Genomic DNA, 2589 nt, shown 5'->3' on the forward strand with positions numbered 1-2589 from the left:
CAAGATACCCCAACATTAAATAGTAGGAATAAACTATTAAGGGAAGATTAAGGGTCTGGGCTGTGCAGCTGGGCTGTAGCAACATCTCTTTTCTGCATCTGCACAGGGACCAGACCCTGGACCAACGATTTGGGGTAGGATTGTGCTGTTTTGGGAACCGGGACCAGGCTCTGCCTGCTTTAAGGGGTCGGTGACAAAGCTACAGGGCTACTGAGAACAGGGGGGACCCAGTGCTCCCTGAGCAGCATGTGGGGATGGAGAGGATGTGGAGAGGGACTACGGCTCGGGCTAGCGGGACTAGAAGCCCTTCTCGATGCTGAGCGTGCGGCGGGTGACGTGCTCCATCTTCCCCGAGATATACTCGGTCAGGCTGATCTGGTAGTTGGCTTCACCACCAACCCGGAGTTTCACCCACCCCTGCTCCGGGGGCAGCCTGTGCCTGCGCAGGGTGGGACACGGATCTCGAGCGGCCCCGGGGACAACCTGGGAAGGTCCCCCCGGGACCTGGCAAACCAGCGGGGCACAGGGATGGGGACTTACTCGAAATCAGTGACTTTCTTGAGCTCTGTCACGGGGCTGAAGGCCACCACCTTCTTCCTGAGCCCGATCACGCAGGCAGAGTCGCCCGAGTTGGCAAACACGCGCCCTGGGATGGGGACACGGCCGACCATGGCCACCTCGCCAGGGGCCGAGCGGCGGAGCCCAGAGCAGCAGGGCCTGCCCAGTGCCACCAGCCTCCCCCCACCGCCCTCAGCTCACCCTTGCGGTAAACCTCCTGCAGCTTCTCCGACATCCACAGCACCGCCTTCACTCCCAGCTTGGTCCCGTAGTTGCGGTCAAAGGGGGTTGGCGCTCCCCCCTGGGGACAAAGAAATGGCAATGTCAAGCCCGCCCAGCTCTTGGGGACAGCGATGGCCCGTATGGCCCTGTCCCCCGTACCTGCTGGAGGTGGCCCAGGACATTAATCCGGCAGTCAAACAGCTTCTCCGACATCCACAGCACCGCCTTCACTCCCAGCTTGGTCCCGTAGTTGCGGTCAAAGGGGGTTGGCGCTCCCCCCTGGGGACAAAGAAATGGCAATGTCAAGCCCGCCCAGCTCTTGGGGACAGCGATGGCCCGTATGGCCCTGTCCCCCGTACCTGCTGGAGGTGGCCCAGGACATTAATCCGGCAGTCAAAGATGCCTTTGCCCTCGGAGGAGTAGAGGTTGTAGAGGAACTCGGTGGTGTAGTGCTCGTGGCACTTCTCATTGCTGGGGGAGCAAAGGGAAGGGATTGGGGGGCTGCTCCTTAATCTGGCGTCCCCAGGGGGTCCCTCTGTGCTCCCCTAAACTCCTTTTTTATGGCTGTTTTGTTCTCCCTGAGGCCCAGAGCCCCTGCCCATCTCCCCAGCAGGACCCTGGCAGTGGAGGCATCCAGCGCAGGACTGTCCCCCCGGCCAAGCGTGGCATCCACAGGCAGGATGCCGTGCGCCCACCGCGCCGAACCTCGCTACGCCCAGGGACCCTCTCCGGCCACAGGAAGGGCTCAGCTCCAGCCTCGCTCCCCACCACGGGGCTGGGTTTTTCAGCGAGCGTCCCCAGGGGTCCCCAACTCACCGCAGCACCAGCCCTCTCTGGATATCTGTCTTCATTTTGTCCGTCAAGTGCTCCACGTTGGCCTGCAAGATGAATGCCAGAATGCTGGCAGCCATCCTGGGTCCCTCTGGTCCTCTCGTTTGGACCCAAGTGCCACTAACGTCAACTCATGGGGCCTGGCCACGCTCCTCCAAATCCTGCCCTGCCCCAGAGCCCTCTCTTCCCTGGTTTTCTTTCTTATTTTACCCAAACGATGCTGCCAGAAAGCAGCCCCCTGCCCCACTCACCTTCAGGTCGTGGATGGTGAAGGGATCCTCGTAGACGTAGGCGGCGTCGGCGCCCACCGCGATGCCGGTGACGGTCGACAGGTACCCGCAGTAACCCCCCATCGTCTCCACGATGAAGACGCGGCGCTTGGTGCCCGAGGCCGACTGCTTGATGCGGTCACAACTCTGCACCGGGAGAAGTGGGTGTCACACCAGGAAAACCTATCTTTGCTGCCCGGGATGGGATGCTGGTTCATTCCCGCATGTCATCCCAGAACACGATGGGATCTGGTGGAGCGGGACGGCCCCGTGAGCTGCCCTCCGCCCTGTCCCTCACCTCCATGGCCGCATTGACGGCCGTGTCCGAGCCCAGGCTGAAGTCGGTCCCGGGCACGTTGTTGCTGATGGTGGCGGGGATGACACACATGATGATGCAGAGCTCCTCGTACTGCCCGCGGGCCTCCACCAGCTGCAGCACCCCCTCGTACGCCTGCAAGCAGCCGAGGGCTGGGGAGACGCCAGCCCCGGGGCTGGATCCGCATCCCAAAAGGGAGGGCCCGGGGTGCCTGCACCCACTGGGATGCTGACAGCCCGCCCCGGCCCCCACCGAAACAGGGCCGAGGATTTTCACCGCACCTCGAACCCCCCGATGACCAGCAGCCCCTGGATGTTGAATTTCCGCACGTTCTCCACGATCTTTTCCATGCAGGTCTTGGGCAGCGTCCTGCGGTGGGGAAGGGGAGGAGAG

At 62.6% G+C, this 2589-nt stretch overlaps 1 protein-coding gene across 1 annotated transcript; it reads right to left on the bottom strand.

Annotated features, from left to right (window-relative positions):
• Window positions 1–297: 297 nt before the first annotated feature.
• PFKL (phosphofructokinase, liver) lies at window positions 298–2567 on the bottom strand (the record flags this gene model as incomplete). The annotated part of the gene is made up of 8 exons (XM_009579313.1): window positions 298–439; window positions 541–646; window positions 760–859; window positions 1140–1251; window positions 1597–1658; window positions 1863–2027; window positions 2179–2331; window positions 2478–2567. Coding segments are annotated over 8 exons (930 nt in total), but the record flags the coding sequence as incomplete, so codon positions are not given.
• Between the last annotated feature and the right edge of the window lie 22 nt (window positions 2568–2589).

The sequence above is a fragment of the Fulmarus glacialis genome, unplaced genomic scaffold, assembly GCF_000690835.1.
Source record: "Fulmarus glacialis isolate BGI_N327 unplaced genomic scaffold, ASM69083v1 scaffold19016, whole genome shotgun sequence".
Lineage (NCBI taxonomy): Eukaryota > Metazoa > Chordata > Aves > Procellariiformes > Procellariidae > Fulmarus > Fulmarus glacialis.